Raw genomic sequence first — 17,911 nt, forward strand, 5'->3', positions numbered from 1 at the left:
ACTCTTGGGTGGATGCCATCAGGGCCCGGTGACTTATTGATCTTTAATTTATCAATGAGGTCTGAAGCATTTTCTCTTTTAACCTCTATCTGACTTAACTCCTTGGTCAGGAGGGGCCGTTCGAGCAGCGGTATCTGCCCGAGGTCTTCTGCTGTGAAGACAGATGCAAAGAACTCATTTAATTTCTCTGCCATCTCTAAGTCTCCTTTTATCTCCCTTTCCCTCCCTCACCATCCAGAGGGCCAACCGCTTCTCTGGCGGGTTTCCTGCTTCTAGCATATTTGAAGAATATTATTTTTATTTTTTCCCCTTATTATTATTTCCCCCTTTTATTATTCCCCTTAATGTTGCTGGCCATGCGTTCCTCATAGTCTCGCTTGGCCTCCCATATCACCTACTTACATTTCTTTTGCCACAGTTTATGTTCCTTTTTATTCTCCTCATTAGGGCAAGACTTCCATTTACGGAAGGAAGCTTCCTTGCCCTTCACAGCCTCTCTAACTTGGCTGGTTAGCCATGCGGGCACCCTCCTGGATTTAGTGGAACCTTTCTTTCTTTGCGGTATACACCTCTGCTGGGCCTCTATTACTGTTGTTTTAAGCAGCCTCCATGCACTCTGGAGAGATTGGACTCTTTTTACCCTCCCTTTCAACCTCCTTCTAACCAGCCTCCTCATTTGAGGGAAGTCCGCCCGTCGGAAGTCAAGGGTTTATGTTAGAGATTTGCCTGGTATTCTTCCCCCAACGTGCATGTCAAAATGGATCGCAGCATGATCACTGTTCCCCAATGTTCACTGATCACTGTTCAGTAACATTTACATCTCTAACCAGGTCCTGTGTACCACACAATATTAAATCCAGAGTCACCTGCCCTCTGGTGGGCTCCATGACTAGCTGCTCTAAGCCACAGTCATTTAGCACGTCAAGAAATCCGGTCTCCTTATCGTGACCAGAACACAAATTGACCCAGTCTATATGAGGATAATTGAAGTCCCCCATGATTACAACCCTGTCCTTCCTTGTCACCTCCCTGATCTGTTTCCTCTTTTCAAGGTCCCCATTCGATTTCTGGTCTGGAGGACGATAGCACGCCCCCAGTATTACATCGCTGCACAAGCCTGGTAATTTAACCCACAGAGATTCTATGGTGGAGTCGGACCCACCTTCAGTCTCTACTTTGCTGGATTCTATCCCTTCCTTAAGATAAACAGCCACCCCACCTCCAACACGCCCCTGCCTGTCCCTCCTGTAGAGTTTATAGCCCGGGATTGCGGTATCCCACTGATTCTCCGCATTCCACCAAGTTTCCGTTACGCCCACTATGTCAATGTTTTCCCTGGTCACCAGGCATTCCAGTTCTCCCATCTTTGCTCGGATACTTCGGGCATTCGCATAAAAGCATTTGTACACGGAATGCCCCAGGGTGGGCTGCTTATTCGCTCCTTTGTCCCCGCATCCTCTCACTGTGCCAAACTGTCTATCACATCCTATCACGCTACCTTTCCCAATTTCTTCTCCTACTCTGCCTTTGTCTTGTTGTTCTCTAACCTCCCCATCCTCGTACCATTGGGATGAGGAGTCCCGAACCGGATGCCTCTCGGCTCCTGTCGGCCTTTCCCCAGAGATCAGTTTAAAAGCTGCTCTGGCACCTTTTTAATGTTCTGCGCCAGCAGTCTGGTTCCATTCTGGTTCAAGTGGAGCCCGTCCCTCTTGTACAGGCCCCGCTTGTCCCAAAATGTTCCCCAGTGCCTAACGAATCTAAACCCCTCCTCCCTACACCACCGTCTCATCCACGCATTGAGACCCCTGATCTCCGCCCGCCTAGCTGGCCCTGCGCGTGGAACAGGTAGCACTTCAGAGAACGCTACCCTTGAGGTCCTGGCTTTCAGCTTCCTGCCTAAAAGCCTAAATTTGGCCTTCAGGACCTCCAGGCTACACTTATGCACCACAACCGCTACCTCTTCCCCAGCACTCGCATTGAGCCTCGCATTGCTCAAGACGGACAGGGGAATACAGAGATAGTCACCTGCAAAATAGCCACTTCCCGATATAAAGAAGGGAGAGGAGCAGAAAAGGGGAGTGGATTCTTGCTTGCCAGGTGACAAAAGAGACAACCTGCAGCAAGAGACGCTCAAACAGAATCCCCAAGTGGGCAGTTGTGCGACAGAACCTCCACTGCTCTGCAACTGCACATTTTCCTCTCTCCAAACAGACTTTGGAAAGACCTGTTCCACCATCTTTCAGAATAGTTCAGCTTGAATGGGGAAAGCCAGCAATGAAGGGCACCTATTGGCTAGTTCAATGACATCACCAGCACTCGCTCACTAGGGCACAATGCATTTCATCACAATTGCACTTCTATCACCGCCTTGCAGAACGCCTTCTAGATCAAGCCAGAACTGTAATTTGAACCCCCTATAACAGTGGTATTCAAATTGGGGCGTCGCGACACCCCAGCCTGTGGGTCCTGGCCTCTGTCCCCTTAAGGGGTGGGGGCAGCCAGGAGACAGGGGGAAGGTAGCGGCGCAATCCACAGGATCCGGAGGATTGCGCCGCTCAGGTGGGCTGCAGGGGCTTAGGTGCACTTGCCCAAGCCTCCTGCAGCCTCCCGGGGGTGCGGGGAGCCCTGCGCAACCTTCGGCAGGTCTCCCCAGGTCAGGAAAAGCAAAAGTGGAGCGATCGCACACTGCTCCGCAAAACCGGAAGTGGAGCACCATCGCTCCGCTTTCCCTTCTGATGGGGCTGCAGGGACTGGGGTGCACCCTTCCGCGTTGGCGGAAGCAGAGCAGATTGCTCCACTCTCCCTTTCCCTGACCTGGGGTGCCCTGCAGGCGCTCACGCAGGGCTCCCAGCACATAGGGATGGCTGCTGCAGGGACTGGTGGGTGCACCTCAGTCCCTGCAGCCCCCTGAGCGACGCGATCCTGGGGATCGCGTCGCTGCCTTCCCCCTGCCCCTGCTGCCTCCCCCCCACCCCCGCAAAGACTTACTGCGGGTTTCAAACTCCCGGAGAGTTTGAAAACCACAGCCCTATAACCTAAGCTTTCAGTCCACATCGATGTACAAGTTCATATACAATACAGAAACAAGGAAAGCAGACCTGTGAAAAAAAGTCTGACACTGGGGCTTGTGCCGCTTCTTCCCCACCCCCCACATGCTCAGCTCTCCCAATTTCCTCTTCTGTACAGACCAGCTGGTTCCAACAGCCTTGATGCCCCTTCTTGAATGGTGGCCTGGCCTCAGTTTGTGCAGCCAAAACATACGGACTGAAGCAGCCTGCACAGAACCTGTGCGCAACTCACAACACCGAGCAAAAGTTCTTGTGTCTGCATGGCTGACCTTGTGGGGTGGCAACACAGGCTGGAGGACTAATGAACATTTCTGCTGGGAGCAAGAAAGTACTCTGGGAAAATGGCGATAGAAGTGCAGTCACAAGGAAGCATGCCAAAGAGAAGCTGAGAGAAGGGCTTACAATGCCTTCAGTTTGGGCTCAGAGTAAGTGATGGGATGGAGTTGAACTTCCATGAAACTACCAGGGTCACTGAAATGAAGATGATAAAAGCAAAAACAATGCAGTTTCCTTGCATTTTCCTGTCATTAAGGGTGCTTTCCTGATCCTACTCTTTCTTTTTGGAATGTATAGGCCAATGTTTCCCAAACTGTGGGTTGGGTCCCACTAGGTGGGTCGCGAACCAATTTCGGGTGGGTCCCCATTCATTTCAATATATTATTTTTAATATATTAGACTTGGTGCTACCGTGGTATGTTGACTGCATTTGGGGAAATGTTACAGACCTGTACTTTTAACAAGCTATTTAAGCTATTTAACAATGCTAGTAAATGGGACTTACTCCCGGGTAATTGTGGGTAATTGTGGGTAGGATTGCAGCCTATGATTATAAAAAATTTCCTGCTTGATGATGTCACTTCCAGTCATGACATCACTTCTGGTGGGTCCCGAGAGATTCTAAAAAGTGGATCCCAGTGCTAAATGTGTGAGAACCACTGGAATAGACCATACTGTTCCCAATTCAAATAAAAGGTCATGTCCCTTTCCTTCTTGCCCCGTAGCACCTTTTCGCAGTTTGAAGTTCTTTTATTTTTGTTATTAACTTCTTATTTTGAGGAGAGCTTGCAGCTGGAGGAAGTGGTTGGCCAGAGTCTTGCTGCTCCACAGCGCCGCCCCAGTAGTGGCACAAAGAGGGACTGCAGCTGGTGACTCCAGCTGAATCAGATGACCTGGGGTCCCCGATGGCCTTGCAGAACTTTACTGTCTCAGGCTTTGTTCTCCAGCCCAAGCAAATTCATCAGTTAAGGCCAAACCTAATCATATCATTAATCACTGCATTTGATGGCACTCTTACTGTACTGAAGGACCAAAATTGTTCTCAACTGCCTCAGAGAGTAGAACTAGACCTTATGGGTACAAATGGCAAGAGAGGAGATTCCAGTTGGACATTTGGTAGTAAGGATGGTTTGGCAGTGAAACAGAATACCGAGGGATGTAGTGGATTCTCCCCCACTTCAAGCAGAGGCTCAACTGCTACTGCTGGAGATGTTCTAGAAGGATTTTCTGCAACAGGCAGGGGGTTGGGCTAGACGTCCTTGTGGATACCATCCAGCTCTATGATTTGGTTCTGTGTGTTTTTTGTAAATGTAATTGATGCTGAAGGGATGGGTGGTTTTGAGCCCAGTTGGGACCATGATATGGAGGAAGGAGGATTTAACTTCTTGCCCCACTATAGTCCAACTCAGATCTATACACTGTATAGAAAGACTATATAATAATAATAATAATAATAATATACCTCCCACCTCCCACCTCCCTTCTCTCAATTGCTATTTTTCTTGCCAATGATTGGCGACCTGCACTTGCTGCCTTTGGATTTAACCTATGTCTATTTTGGGCCTTCTGAGAGGTTGTCTCTGCTCTTACGAGAGGAATCTAGGACCGGGGTGCACTTGATCACACAGGCTGACTCCATCACTTACAAAGTGGTTTGACCCCACCTAGGAGTAGGGATTTCAGTGGGGTGGGCACCACACACTCAGGCACAGCCAGGAGAAAGAGAAAAGTCACACCAACATTTAACTCTTTTTTCTTTTTCTTTTTTTTAACAAAGTGAGGTGGAAGACAGACACATCATACCTTGCGTAAAATTTGCAATGGCCATCGGGAACCAAATCAAATCACTTCAAGGACTTGATTTGACTTGCAGGGCCATAGATGCTCATCTCTGATTTTTTGATCCAAATGAAATTGTGGGTTTCATTTCAACTGAATTTCAACTGAAGTTATCAGAGTTTGAACGTAAACATTTCCAAATCTGCATTTTTTATTTCTCCAAGTCACTGGCGCTTAAGTAGAAGCTCCAGTTCCAAGTTTATTTTCATTCTGTCCTTTGATCAGCTTTGTGCAACTGCACATGGCAGAAAAAGAAGCCAATCCTTAAAAAAGCAGCAAGAAAGATGCTCGACTATTCTGGAAACGCATTTGCTGCATCTTGGGAAAAACCACCAGAATTTAATCGGAACATAACCATGGAAACAGAGATGTCGCTTTTCTAAGCCTGTATGACACTGGAGCAAATCAAGAAACCCAACAGCAAGGAAAGGTTTGGCAATTAGGAAGAGCTTCTTGACAGAAAGGAATGACTTATTCAATGAAAGGTGACAAGTGCCAGGAGATAAAAGGAGGAAATAATTTAAGCCACTTGCTAGGAGCACAAAGTGCAGAACGAAACAGACGGGCAGGTACATCAAGGAACTGCTTGGTACTATGAAGAAAACATCCTTGGCAATTTCACAAGAGATGCTAAATTGCCTAAAACAGCAATTTTAGGGGGGAAACATATGTGGTCACCATGTCAACAACATGAGAGCACAATTGTCCAAGGTATTCTGTACATGCCTCACTGCAATGACTGGGAACCCTACAGCTGGACTCTAAAAGAGCTTGGAGTCAGAGTCATCATTCTGTCACTGCACTCTCCAAGAGGTCACAGACAAAACAGGACCCCCTCTTTCTAATAGGCCTCTTTTGGTGTCGCAGAAGATTGCCTGAGTGACTCCTCCCCAACACTCACACACTGCCAAAGGTTATTTCCTATCTTTTGCAGACCCGGTTCACTCACCCTGCAATTTACTATACACTCATTTATTCAGCCCTGCGCTAGAACATGTTAATAAACAGTGCATAACAGTTCCCTTCACACTGAACCTGGCAGTTTTTATTATAGAAAGCTGCAACTTGAAACACACTGAAGAACATGGGCAGTCTGCACAGCGTGTGATTAATACAGGAAGTTGCCGACTACAGAGTCCATCCCTTGGCCCATCTAGCCCAGTGCTATCTACACAAACTGGCAGCATCCCTCCATGGTCTCAGGCAGAGAAAGGTCTATCGCAGCCCTATCTGGAGATGGTCCCAGAAGCCAAAACCAAGAACCTCTGCATGCAAAGCACAGACCCTGCCAGTGAATTATGCCTCCATTATTCACCTCCTCATTGGGAGGTGAGGGGGAAGCAATGTGCTGGCATTCAGTGTTTGTATGCATGCACTGACATGTATGTTTACCAGAAATAAATCTGCATCCACTTCTTGCTCAGGGACTTGATTTCTAGACATCTTGGGAAAGGAACAGAACTCCAAAAAGCACTCTGGGGTTCTAGCATGTGTGAACCTACTCGCAAACATTTTAAATCTGCACTCTCTGCATTTCCCCAAAAGGGCAAAGCAGCACCTGTGATTTACTAGGTGCAGGTCCCAGAAAATAAGGGCTGGACCTTGTAAATAGGGCCAGTCAAAGGATGTGCTCTTGCAATGCTCATATTCTCACACCACAAAGCCCTGCCTCAATCACACTTAGCTGAAGACCCTTATCTCTTGCCTGCTGACTGCTGTATTCACATAACATGAGTGCGGCTGAATAAGACCAGCGGTTCATCAAGCCCAGGGTCTGATTCTCAGAGCAGCCAACTAGATGCTTGCAGGAAGCCTGCAAGCAGTGCGCCAATGCAAGCACCTCTCCCACTGTTGCTTTCCAGCAACTGGTTCTCAGAGGCAGTATGTGGGCATCATGACTAGGAATTGTCAACAAACTGGGACAAAGCTGTGCACTGCCTCCCCAAGCTTACAGTTGACAATAGCAGATGGCAGCCCTCCCCCACCCCATCAGAGAATGGGGGAGAATCTGCAATGGCTAGTTGATACTGTCAAAGGCAAGACCTCAGTCTTGCCAGGTCAGCTTTCCAGGGGGCACGGGCCCCGGACAGTGCCCCATACAGTTTTCTCCAGAGTCTCACCTAGACGTTTCTACACAACTTCACGGAGCTATTCCTGAGCTCTGCAGCGGCCTATCCACCCAGCACCAGCACATCTCCCCCATGATGGATCTTCTCCCATGCAGTGGGTGGGGGCAATGCCTCAGGTGGTGGATGTGGTGATGCACCATTGCCCCGCCCTGCTGGTTTGGGGGCTATTGCTTTTGATAGAATAGAGATATTCCAGCGCAGTTTGTTTCATTGCATTCTGCATGAAACTGCACATTGAATGATATATAACACGAGGGTAAGATTCAAAAATATCAAGATTTTAACATTCCCCTGCCTGTGCACGTCACCAGGTGCCGCTCGCAATCCCCAGCAATGCCACTGCTGTACATCAGAAGGGAACTGAGTGGCTCTGCAGGGTCTTGGGTGCAGGTCCTGCCATCCACTGCCTGAAGCCTTTCACCTGGAGATGCCAGGGGTTAGACCTGGACCTCCTGCAGACACCCCTACCTTTCAGCTGCCTTCTGCAGAGCCAGGCCACTGGTCCTTGGAGGGCAGCATCACCTGACCAGCCACAGCAGTTGCTCAGGGTCTCTCCTGGCTGCAGGCCAAACAGGACTGCAAATTCTCGGGCTCTGCCTTTTCCGCACCCGGGCCGCGGTGCCAAGCGCCAGGGTGCTCCATCCATCGCCCCCACCCCAGCGCAGTCATGGCAGCTGTTGCCATGGGAGCAGCGGAGGCAGATGCCCCCAGCCCAGGGGAGGAGAGGGGGGTGAGCCTGTTGGGAAAGTGCAGTTCACAAGGGGGATCAGGTGCCACCTCCGGGCGCACTGAGCACGTTCCGGCAGCCGGCAGGGACGGTGACTCAGAGTGCCGGGGGGGGGGCAGAGCCAATGTCTGGGGCCCATCCGCAGAGAGGATGAGCGGCTGGGCAGGGAGACAAAAGAGAGGCGGAACACCCGGGGGGGGGAGAGCGAGGGCAGAGCAGCCCCTCCGGAGGGCGAGGCTGCAGGCAGGTCGGGCGGGCTCCAGCTCGGACCCCCCGCCCAGCCCAGCCCGGGGCACCAAGCAGGTCCCGCGCCCCCGACTCTCGCGGGCAGCCCCTCGCCCCGGCACTGGCACAGGACCGGGCGCGCCGCAGCAGCCTCTTCCCTGCCTGCCAGGCTGGGGGGCGGGCGCTGCGGGGCTCTTCCCAGGCGGCCCACCTGGCGGCCAGGAGGACCAGCCCGCAGCCCCCCGCGCCAGCCCCGAGGCGCCCCCGCCGGCCCGCCCGCCTTACCCTCACAGCATCCTCCGAGCCCGGCTCCCCTCCCGGCAGCACGTCCGCTCCTCGCAGCCTCCCCGGCACCCCGCGGAGGAGAGGAGAGGAGAGGAGGGCGCCGCCCCGCGGGGGAGCCGCTGCCTCCGCCCTCCGCACGGGCGCAGCGAAGCCTCCGCGCGGGGGGACCAGCCGGCAGCCACAAAAGGGCGCCTCCCTCCGCGTCGCGCGCCCCCGCCCGGCAGGCCGGCGCCACTGCAGAGCACCCGCATCCCTGCCCGCCAAGCGCCTCTCCTGCTGCAGTGACGCCACCGGCGCGCTGGCCCCCGCCGCCCCCCCGGCTGGAGGAGACCCTCCCGAGGGCGCCGCCGCCCAGGCGCCTCCCGGGCGGGGGAAGAGCCCCAGCCCAGGCCGCCTCCTTCCCTGCCACCACCGGGGAGAGTGGGGCTCGCTTGCAGGGCCCTCCTCCGCCTACAGTCTCTGAGCCCGACTCGTGGCTCGGAGGCCGGGGCGCTGGTGATCCAGAGGGCTCAGCCCTTCGCTGCCATCCGATGCTTCCTCGACCCAGCGAAGGCGCCCCGCAGCTCAGCAGTGGGGAGGGACTCGCTTCAGCTGGCCTCAGCCCCCAAGCAGCCTTCCAGAGACCTCTCATCATCAGCCTCTCACCCTCACCAGGCTTGTGAAGGTTCAGCTGGAGTCCCTGAGATGGAGGGGCCAGTCTGGAAGTGGACAGAAATGTGTCCAGTGCTTCTCCCTGGACTTCTGCCCTTTTGATGCAGAAAATTGCCCCTAGCCAGACAACTTTCTAAAAAACAAAGGCTATTTTCCTGTGTTGCCCAGCCTGTGTGCTCATAACTGCACTAAGCCCCCCCCCCAGTGCACCAGCAAAGTATTAATAGCAGATAAGCAAATTTGCATATTAAGAGAACTGACTGCGTAATTTCATCCACAACAAAAGGACCTTGCCCCAAGGAGCTTACAGTTGCTATTATTTCTGGAGGATATCCTGCAAGGATAGCAGGAGATGGAAAGGTGCAGATACACCCCCCACCCACACACAGGTATTGGGATAGGCTAGGGAAGAGAGATCTAGAGAGCCTTGACTTTCAGCCGTCCAAAGGTATTTGGTATGTGAAAGTTAAAGACCTTTTCTTCAGGTGTAGCCCCATGTGTGTTAGGGCCTCTGCTGGAAAGCACCAAAGACCCTGTTGCCTGCTGTCTTTAGAGGAGGCAAGTCCAGAAGGCCTCAGTATAGGAAAGGCCTTAGGGAAAGGGTTGCAGTGTTGCAGGAGAAACCTGCCTGAGCTGTTGGAGATTTGCAAACTATCAGGGGGTTGAACAGACCTAGACCTAGAAACCAGAGACCAGCAGCAGACAAGTCATCCTCGTTCACCCAGTTTTAGGCACTGGACTTTTCTGTGAGTGGCAAACAGTAAAGAGCTGCCTGCTTCAAGCGGAGGGATTGGACTAGATGGCTTCAAAGGCCACTTCAGCTCTGGTACTGTGACTTCAGTTCTTAGGCAAGGCTGCTGCTTTCCTATTTCCACTAACCCCCTTCTCAATAGCTAAGCTGCAGCACCACCTGCTGGGAATTTCTCCTCCTGCGAATGCCCCATTGACACGAATAGGAGCAACACAAGAACAGGACTCCTTCCAATGGGGCTCATGCAGGAGCCATTTCTGCCGGCTGCACTGTCCACAACTACCTGCTACCATCAAGTCAGATCATGCCCCCCCCCCCATCCACTCATGGTAGGGTTGCCCCTGCTTTAGTAGCCCTGAATGTTGTTCATATTAATGTAGCACCACCACTGCACATAAAGTTTCACAGAGTATAAAATGGACAGGTCCTTACCCCAAGATGCTTACAATTGCACATTTGACCCAGGAAGATAGCACAGGAAGGAGGGCAAAAACAGGCACCCATTCAGAGACACCCACCTAGGCTCTGTTACCAGTAAGAAATGGGGGCTAGGGAGCTGGCCAAAGGTTCACAGGAAAGAGCGGCTGTTGAGGGGGGAATTAAAGAAAGTACCACATTCTCTCTTTTGTGGGAAAGCCTGAAACAGGGTGCTTCAGCTTCTAGCACAGGACAAGACCTCAGGGAACCAGAGGTGTTAAGAGCACAACTTTACAAATTCAGCCACCTTGACCAATGTGGCCCCCTCTCAACTAGGATGGAACTGAGTACCACTGGTCTGCTGGGCAGTAGCATTGGGCAGGCCTAGGCTCTTGGATGGGCCTGATGAGCTGCAGCAAGCTGCCTTTAGGTGGGGAATGGAAAACAGGCCAGTTGATGAATGGGAGGCTGTGTCTGCATCTGCAGTCGTGCTAGAATTTATGCCAGCCTTTCAAATGTGCTTGGAAGGGGATCTTTAACACTGACCTGGGGAAAGGCTATCCCAAGGCAGCAGCTTTGAGCAAGATTGAGAACACCACACCAGCCCCCTCTGTAATGTGTCAAGGAGGCCTGGGGGACACTGCAGTCCAGGCTGGTTCCTTTGGAATCCACTTAGATCTTGTCAGCCTTTCCAAACAGAGGTGGGGCTGCAAGGGGAGGAAGAGGTGGCCGTGGGGTGCTTGGTTGAGTCCCTCTCCTATGAACCCCTTCGCCCTCCACAATGAATGTTGGGTCAGAGATCCAATTGTATAAGTGCAAAACCAAAAACAAGGCCGCTTTATTACCACTTAGCACATAAGAGCTCTTTGAAGAGAAAAAGAAGACACTCCCATTCGACCAGGGAATTACCTCCTGCAGAGAACATCCATCCACCACAGAGATTCTGAAAGACAATTTGGGCAGAGGTATGAGATTTCCAGCTTTGACTGCTTAACTGCAAGATGGCATCCAATACACTGCTGCCACATTTCCATGTTCAGTTTGAAACAACCACCCCCTTCCTGCATAAACACACTTGGTAAGGTTGATCAGAGCATTTCTTTATGTGGCATTAAGGACAGTATTGTTACACTGCAAGTCATGAATTGTGCACACAGGACAAGACCCAGACATGTCCTTTTGGGCCTGACCTGTTGGACCAGCTGCTCCTCCGGGGCTGTGCTCCCTCCACAGCAGCTGATGCCAGCAAGCAAGGGCTGGAGTGACTGTTGAGGGGATTCAAGGAGCCAGGCCAGCCAACTTGTAGACCACCTGGTCAGCTGCAACTTGTACCACTAAGAGCAACAGGGGTCATTTCCCCACCACCACCACCACCTCTGCAGCAGGAACTGGGCAAGTTATGCCTGAATGCTAGGGTAGGCTGTGCCCTGGTAGTCCTGTAATAAGGGGGGAGCCAACCCAGGATGAAAACTGCCTGGCCCTCAGTTGTTCAGCTGTGCCTCTCTGAGCCTCTGAGGAGTCAGCCTGAGTCCAGGTTCCCCCACTTGCTCAGAGCTGAGTCCCCTCCCAGGGTGTGCAGTCTTGCCTTCTTTGGCAGCACACCTCTAAAGGTGAGAAGACATTTGTGAGACATCTGGGACAAGTATCTTTCGAAGGGATCCCTTGAAACCACCCATTCTGGAAGGTTTTCACTGAAAGATTTCTACAGATTCCCTTCCCCACCATCAGGAGCTGAACAGAGAGATGCAACTTTTTTTGCTTCATTATCCTAGATGAAATGAGGATGCAGCTACAGTTTTTCAAGAGACTCTGGATGTCTTCAGTTTACCAAGAGAGGCAGCCATGCTGGAAGAAGAACAAACTCTGATGGGCTGCTTCTGGTATTTGGCCATCTCTCGCGTAGCTCCAATCCAATGCCAAATGCAGTTTAGTACTACCTCATTTGTAGGAAATTGAGTTAGTTGCTCATTTGCTATCATGCACATGAGAGCTTCTGAGACAGTGTTACCTGTTGATGGGAAGAGCATTTCCTCTCGGTGCATCAGCCATGGGGTAGAACAGCTATTTTCAAGTGGTGTGCTACAGAAGTTTGGAGCACAGCAATTGAAAATTGCTGAAAAACTCCTCTGGGTTCTGTGGCTCTGTTTGTAGGGCAACTGTCTGTAGTAATGAATTGTCTGTCCCTCCACCAGCTCCACTACTACAGAGAGTTGCCCCAGAAAAACAGAGCCACAGAACCCGGAAGAGTCTCTGGGAAGCAACATCACAAGGCATGAAGACTACAGAAGTCAGTGTTCCACAAGAAGAAAAATGTTGAAAATTGCCAGGGTAGAATGTCACATGTTCACAAGCACTAGGGAAGATCTTACCGGTTATGCATTTTTGTCCAATTCCACAATTCCCACATAGGCAGGAAGAATTGTCTCCCCCCATGTGTATATGGGCGCGTCCATCATTTCACTGGTCCACACTGTCTGCACATCATCCTCTGTCTTAATGCAACAGACAGAGCTCTCTGGTGTGGCGTTCTCCAAAAGGCACCCCTCCAGTGGGACTGGAACTGGCCCAGAAGGTTGATGAGCTTCTTGGTCTTCCAGCTGCTAGAAACAGAAAGGAAAACCGAGTTTTTGACAACACTTGAACCTAGACTAAGATGCACACTTATGTGGCATGCTTATAGAGGAGTTTTCAGAATTATCTAAAATGGCAATAGCATGGGGCGAGGGCAGCTGGTTGGCCACTTCCCCTCCTACCTCGAGTCCTCTCGTTTCTTCCAAAATCAAGCGCAAGAGGCGAATGTACTCTGTTGCTGCTTTCAGCATATCAACCTTACTGGGCTTCCGGTCTTTTGGAATCAGTGGCACAATCGACTTGAGCTTAGAAAAGCCACTGTTCAAATTTTTTATCTGTGCAATAGGAAAAAGGCAGGTGATTATAGTTTTTTAAAACCCTCAAGTTTAGTTAGGAAGAACCAGCCCTTCACACTTAGTTCCTGTCCAACTCATTCTGCAATGGCAGCTTGGGGGCAGAACACCAAAGTTTCCGTTTTAAACCCCAGCATCACTGCAAGGCCAGCTTTAGGGCAGTGTGACCAGTTTGGGTCCTGTGCCTGGAAGATGAACTGAGTGCCTGCAGCTGCAGCCAGCATCTTGCCCTGTAGCCAATGCTCTGGCATAGAATCTGGCATAGGCGGAGGGACTGTGAGAGTCAGCATACAGTGACATGTCACAACTGCTCGGAGGGTTGAATGCAACACTGAAATGAGGCCCAGTTCAGACAATGTTTTGTTAACATGAGCCCTGGGCTCTCATGCTCTCTTCTTGCCCCCCCCCCCCCGCCATGCCAAGGAAAGCTTCTGTTTGCTAGAAACTGCAATATCCTATTACTTCCCAAATTTGGGAAACTATGACTTGTTTAAACCACAGTTAACCACAAAAATGTTAAATTGTTGTTTGAACAAGACACAGTTTCCCAAGTTTGCACCTCATTGAAGGCTATAGCCGTCAAAACTTAGCAAGGTAACATGGCTCCCCAAGCTAAGGGGAGGAGGTAGGTACCAAACTACCTACCTGGCCAGACTGATGGCCAAATCCTATCCAATTTTTCAGTACCAGTGCAGCTGTGCCAATGGGGTGTGTGCTGCATCCTATGGTGAGGAGGCAGTCGCTGAGGCCTCCTCAAGGTGTGGGAACATTTGTTCCCTTACTTTGCGGCTGCACCGGAGTTAGAAAGTTGGATAGGATTGGGACCCGAGTCAGCAGTTCACAAGAGGCAACGAGAGCCCAGAATGTCTCATTGGGTGCAGAGCCTCTACCTGGAGGTTTTATTGGCTGCCTCCAAATCCTGCCTGCTGCAGTCTTCAACTCCTGTGTGTACAAATGAAACAGAAAATACAAGGCTAACATAAGCCCTCAGTGCTTTCCCCACATAAAGAAAGCCGAATTTTATCAGAGCTTCCTCCAGCACATCTCACCAATCTGGAAGTGCTCAGCCATCTTATAATGGTCAAGGTGTATACATTACTCACATACCTCCTCATTTGTCCAGTATACACCTTTAATCAAACAGAGGTGAGAAACTGACGCAGAGACCTGCTTTCCAGAAATGAAAGTGGGCTGACTATTTAAACCAGGGACAGAAGACCCCCCCCCTTTTAATCTGTCTTCCCCCCAGACAAGAAACACATTCCTCTCCAGGCTGTTGTTGCTGCTAGAACCATGCTTAGAGGTCAAGCAGACATAAGCCAACCATGGCAGAGTTTACCCACCTTATCTAGAATCAACACACAGTGGATATTCTGCGATAAGAACTCTTTTAAAAATCATTACCATTATCTTTGGGCTGCAATCTCAACAACTTTCCCAGGAAAATGGGAACATCGCCAGTAGCCCTCTCAACTCTCTTTGCTCCCCAGGCAGAATAAGCCCCTGGCTGATACCAGAACAGCAATGGCCCCTCTGACACCAAGGATGCAAAGTGCTTTCCCCCCAAAGCCCTAGAACCTCTAGCACAATAGAGCAGGGGTGTCCAAACATTTTGGCAGGAGGGCCACATCATCTCTCTGACACTGTGTCAGGGGAGGGGGGGCAGGAAAATAAAGAATTAATTTACATCTAAAATTTGAATAAATTTACATACATGAATATATTAGAGATGGAACTTATATAAATGAATGAAGGTCTTGCACAAAGCAAGGCTGGTCTTTCCTTTGCTGCCTCTGCTGCATCACAGATGTGAAACAGCAAGCAGTGGAGGGAGTCCTCGTCCTACAGCTCACATGAGAGGGCAAACAGTCGCCCTTATGCTGAGAGCAATTGCATTGTGCCGGCACGGGCTCCAGCAAGTCTCCAGAGGGCCAGAGACTCACTGGAGACTGGGGATTCCCTGCGGGCCTGATTGGGAGTCCCTGAGGGCCGCAAGTGGCCCCCGGGCCGGGGTTTGGGCACCCCTGCAATAGAGGAACAGCTGTGTCCAGCTTATGGGGTTCCCATTTATGAATATGGTGTAGAAAGTGCAAGTAACTTAGTGAATGCAAATCATAAGCTTTTAGGAGACGTGTCCAAACATTCTGGCATTTACTGGTAAACCTGAATTGCAGCTTGTGTTTGGCAAGTTTCACCCTCTGCTGTCATCAGCCAATATTAAAAGGACAACATTTACCATGTCTCGGAGGTTGGTCCTGAAAACCATACAGTGCATACATGGCACTTTGCAAAGTATGAAATGATAGGGCTTACAATTTAGACATTGATTACCACTCCCCTCATGATGCCATCATTTCAGCTCTTGCCTGAATAACATGTCGTTGAGAATACAGTAATGTGCTCTATTTGGGGATGCCTGTGAAGGCCATCTGAAAGCTCCAGCTCACCCAAATGCAGCAGTCACTCACCACTTGGAGCATGACACTGGTGGACTAGCAGCTAATGCACAGATTTGCACTGCACGTGTTCACTTGGAAGCCAGTCCCACAGCATTCAAATGAAGTGGAGGATTCTACCCAAGAACGTTTGTCTGCTTACCCTCTCTCTCTCCTTGGCATTAGCCGCTCGTCTCCGCCCCAGGACCTGCTCTCGATTCTCAGTGGGAAAGTAGTGGCCAGAAGGCTTCCTCTTCATCCGGGTAATGGGCGCCATGAATGGCAGTGGGCCAAACTGCTCGCTTAGAACCTCTCCCAGGATTTCAGATGGGGGGACTGACAGCAGAGTCCAGTGCTGCATCTCTGCTCCAGGTTCTTGCTCAGCCATCCTCGCTCCTGGAGGTCATCAAGAAGAAGAGTTGATGGGCTGGCTGACATTGGAATAGCCCTGCCTCATACAAGTGCATGCTCTCCCTTGTTGGTGATTTTCAAGCAGAGGCTAGATGGCCACTGGTCAGGGATACTGTAGCAGTTCCCTGCACTGAGTGGGGGTTAGACTAGGTGACCTTTAAGGCCTCCTCAAACACGTGCATTTTTTAACAAACCATTTCGCTATTACAGTCCTCTCACTGTTGAAGAAATACAGAATTTAAAGCAAATTCATCTGCGCCAACATTTATGCTTTGAGGTATCTCACCGCTGTTTTCAGCTATTAAAGCAAGATGTAGGGAAATAAAAGGCTTCAAATCCTCTCTGTGTTAAAAGCTGCTGCCTCCCTACTAGACCTCCTTTGTCAACAAGCTCAGAAAGAGTTAAGCCGCAAGGCAGTGAAAGTCTATAGACGGAGCAGAGTAAGAAGGGTATAAATCTCTAGCTTTGCAGCATGCAGTATTTTTCAGTGTGCATTGATTGCACACAGACACACTTGCTGTGTGTATTTATATCTTCTTGTTTTTAGTTTAGAAAAACTCAGAGACATCAAAAGAACAATCAGATGAGCACTGGTAGCAGAAAATCTCTCCTTCAAGGCATGATATACATCTAAGGGGCTCACAGCAATCCTAAACCTGTTTACTCAGAAGTAGGGACTTAAACAGTATTAGGATTGCAGCCCAACTCAACTCACAGTAGACTCTAGGCAGAGAAAAGGAAACATTTCATCAGACAACAGACATTTTAAGTTATGGGACTCACTGCCACAAGACACAGTGAGGTCACCAACTTCCATGACCTTTTTGATTAAAAAAAAGTCAATAGGGAAGATATCAGCAGTTATTAGCTATCATGATGAAGCAGAACCTCCATGTATAGAAACAGTCTCTCTGTATATCAGCACCAAGGGATGAACAATTGGGGGAAACACCACCCCCTTCACATGCAGTCTCCCAGAGACACCAGGCTCTGTTCAGCTGAAGCAGGTCCCTTGAAAAGGGAAAAGAAACTCTGGGACCAGGAGGGGAGCCTACACGTCACTCTGTAGGTGGATATGTTTGAGAACAGCTTTATCATTTTGAAAAACTGTTGAATTAAAATGCAAATATGTGATGTTTTGTGTTTTTATTCACAGGTGCAGACACTTCAGCATTAAGCTTAATATCACTACATTGCAGTCCTCAATACAAGAACAGCAAATTATTGAATCACATCCCTTACAAATACCACAAAAACAAACACCTTTTTCTTTGGGACTTTAGAAGTGGGTATCCTCTACCCTGGAAGCCCAACTCCCCCAAAACAGCCCACCCCCTTACCTTGATCAAGAGGCAATGAGGCTGAGCTCTTGCTCACCCAGGCTATGTAGCCCAGCCAGCTACTTGGAGGGCCAGCTGCACCAGGGCTGCCTTGACGAGCCCCTCAGAACCACAGCCGAGGTGGGCTGGGAAGAACCACACCTGGCTCTCCTCAGAATGCCTCAGCAAATGGTGGCTGGGAGCAGGACTTCTCGAAACAGTGTTGCCCAGTTCCATCCCATCCCAAATCAATTGCCTGCTGCTCCTTCCCTGACTCATGGAAGAATGTCCACCTCTGCCACTCCTCCCCTCCCTGCACTTCAGAAGGTGCCAAAGGCTACACATCTTGGCCCCTCTCTCTTCAAAAAAGGGCAGTTTAATTGGGGCACTCTGTTGGAGACTTGCTCTGAATTTCTTCCTTGAAGTGTTTGTGGACTAAGGGTGCCATTCTAAC

The 17,911-nt window shown here is 50.3% G+C and overlaps 2 protein-coding genes across 2 annotated transcripts; one reads left to right on the forward strand and one right to left on the reverse strand.

Moving 5' to 3' along the window:
- Positions 1-7,979: 7,979 nt before the first annotated feature.
- Positions 7,980-8,834, forward strand: LOC136662397 (proline-rich protein HaeIII subfamily 1-like). The gene has a single exon (XM_066639627.1). The coding sequence runs from the start codon at positions 7,980-7,982 to the stop codon at positions 8,832-8,834; it is 855 nt and encodes a 284-aa protein (XP_066495724.1).
- A 3,906-nt stretch (positions 8,835-12,740) lies between these two features.
- Positions 12,741-16,088, reverse strand: FIGLA (folliculogenesis specific bHLH transcription factor). Its single transcript, XM_066639628.1, has 3 exons — positions 15,891-16,088; positions 13,122-13,274; positions 12,741-12,968 (listed from the first exon to the last, which is right to left on the reverse strand). Exons 1-3 carry the CDS (start codon positions 16,086-16,088, stop codon positions 12,741-12,743), a joined length of 579 nt encoding a protein of 192 aa, XP_066495725.1.
- Between the last annotated feature and the right edge of the window lie 1,823 nt (positions 16,089-17,911).

This window comes from Tiliqua scincoides, chromosome 11 (genome assembly GCF_035046505.1).
Source record: "Tiliqua scincoides isolate rTilSci1 chromosome 11, rTilSci1.hap2, whole genome shotgun sequence".
NCBI lineage: Eukaryota > Metazoa > Chordata > Lepidosauria > Squamata > Scincidae > Tiliqua > Tiliqua scincoides.

What these genes read in the sequence shown, in the direction of transcription:
- LOC136662397 (XM_066639627.1), top strand. Translation starts at nt 7,980, where the DNA reads ATGGCAGCTGTTGCCATGGGAGCAGCGGAGGCAGATGCCCCCAGCCCA.
- FIGLA (XM_066639628.1), bottom strand. Translation starts at nt 16,088, where the DNA reads ATGCAGCACTGGACTCTGCTGTCAGTCCCCCCATCTGAAATCCTGGGA. An exon ending in ATGCCAAGGAGAGAGAGAGG is followed by an intron (nt 13,275 to 15,890) that starts GTAAGCAGACAA and finishes CCTATTGCACAG; the next exon opens with ATAAAAAATTTGAACAGTGG. An exon ending in AAGAAACGAGAGGACTCGAG is followed by an intron (nt 12,969 to 13,121) that starts GTAGGAGGGGAA and finishes TTCTGTTTCTAG; the next exon opens with CAGCTGGAAGACCAAGAAGC.